Source organism: Ochotona princeps, chromosome 3 (assembly GCF_030435755.1).
Source record: "Ochotona princeps isolate mOchPri1 chromosome 3, mOchPri1.hap1, whole genome shotgun sequence".
NCBI classification, from domain to species: domain Eukaryota; kingdom Metazoa; phylum Chordata; class Mammalia; order Lagomorpha; family Ochotonidae; genus Ochotona; species Ochotona princeps.
In genome coordinates this window covers 65,845,494-65,847,322 of record NC_080834.1, presented here as the reverse complement: position 1 = coordinate 65,847,322, position 1,829 = coordinate 65,845,494, and the positions used below count along the sequence as shown (strand labels likewise).

The 1,829-nt window shown below is 34.9% G+C and overlaps 1 protein-coding gene across 1 annotated transcript; it reads right to left on the bottom strand.

The window, feature by feature from the left end:
• Nucleotides 1-241: 241 nt before the first annotated feature.
• Nucleotides 242-1,195, bottom strand: LOC101526764 (olfactory receptor Olfr180). Its single transcript, XM_004596568.2, has one exon. The coding sequence runs from the start codon at nt 1,193-1,195 to the stop codon at nt 242-244; it is 954 nt and encodes a 317-aa protein (XP_004596625.2).
• Nucleotides 1,196-1,829: the final 634 nt, after the last annotated feature.

The following is a 1,829-nucleotide window of genomic DNA, read 5'->3' as shown; positions in this document are numbered from 1 at the left end:
TGAGTTCTAAAGAAAAAATGATATAATCCCAAGAGAGTAATGAGAATTACTCAGTGATAGCAGTGACTATCAACTTTCTTGTGATTTACTCTATTTGTGTAATTTGATTTAACATTTGCCAAAAAAATTGGAAATTCTATTCATAGACCTTTAACAAGTATAGCATAATAATTTAGAGAGAGTTTTCCATTAAAGCCGCATTTTTGTATGTTCCTTATTTTTGAAAGTGTTTTTAATATATTCAGTTTGCTGTAGAGGGTGACATTTGCTTAAGAATTTTGTAAGCGTTCAGAATTCTTTTCAGAACATTTATCACTTCCTTATTTCTCAGGCTATAGATAAAAGGATTTAATAAAGGAACTATGATTGTGTAAAATATTGCAACTGGTATGTCTTTATCTCCTTCTTCAAATGGCCGAATATACATAAGAAGGCAAATGTAGAATATTGAGACAGAGAAAAAATGGGACGCGCAAGTAGAAAATGCTTTACCTCTCCCTTCCTTGGATTTCATTTTGCAAATAGTAAAAAGAATACAGAAATAAGATACCAAGACAGTGGCAATAGTGAAGATTTGAATTGGCATTGAAAAAATATATATCATTAGTTCGTTGATAAAAGGGTCAGTACAGGAGAGTCTATACAGTGGAAGAATATCACAAAAAAAGTGGTCAATTTGATTAGACCTGCAGAAACTTAGCCTTAATAAAAACCCTACATGAATCATAGAATGCAGAGCACTAGCTATGAAGGTTCCGACGGTCATCTGAATGCACAATGTCTTGGACATCCTGGTGTGGTAGTGCAGAGGGCTGCAGATGGCCACATAGCGGTCATAGGCCATTGCTGCCAGCAGGAAGCAGTCAGCAGTCTCAGCAAGGCAGAGAAAATAAAACTGTGCCATGCACTCATAGAAGGAAATCATTTTGTCCTTAGAAAACAAGTTCTCTAACATCTTAGGTGTGATGGCACAGGAACAGCAGGAATCCATCAGGGCCAGGTTGCAAAGAAAGATGTACATTGGAGTGTGGAGTTGACGTTCCACGTAAATCAAGGCCACCAGACCAAGGTTGCCCACCATGGTGATCAGATAGATGGCAAAGAACACGACAAACAGCAGGGTCTTCAGCTCTGGGTGATCTGAGAATCCTGTGAGCACAAACTCGACTGACAAGGAGCTATTTGCACCAGTCATTCTTGATTTCTCTGCCAAGACAAAAATTTTTAAAAATTCAATTGAACTTCACAACTAAACCTGCCTAATATCTCCTCTCTAACTTTATGACACGCAAAAGGGAGAAATTTCAAATCATCCTATGCTGTGTTATGAAAATTAGCACACTCACAGAAGGTCAAATCATAAGAAAAGAATTGTATCTTAATTTTTGTTCATAGAGGTTGTCTGGAAATGTTTCTGTGAATTCCTAGGATGGAAAAGCTTTTTTGCTGCATGAGTATGTTTGAGTTTCATTCCGAAACTAAAAAGCCTTCTATCTTGGTATCTCTTTCTCCAGCAAAATAATAAATAATTTCTAAACATTATCTTATAGGAATGATGTGATGTTTAAAATGTACTATCTTCTAGACATTTTAAAAGACCTAAAAGTCCAATTTTTAAAACTTCAAAGAATCAAAGTAAATTTGAAAATGTTTCACTGGTAACATTTCGCACATTAGAATGACCAAACTTTATTTCAGATAAATGTCTATTCATCTGTAAAGATGGGCAACAATGCAGGACATCTTTTTAGTTTATAAAATAATTTTAATATAATTTTTATATTCTATTTAACATATTTCTGCATCCTGCTACCAAAACTTACAACCCA

What these genes read in the sequence shown, in the direction of transcription:
- LOC101526764 (XM_004596568.2), bottom strand. Translation starts at nt 1,195, where the DNA reads ATGACTGGTGCAAATAGCTCCTTGTCAGTCGAGTTTGTGCTCACAGGA.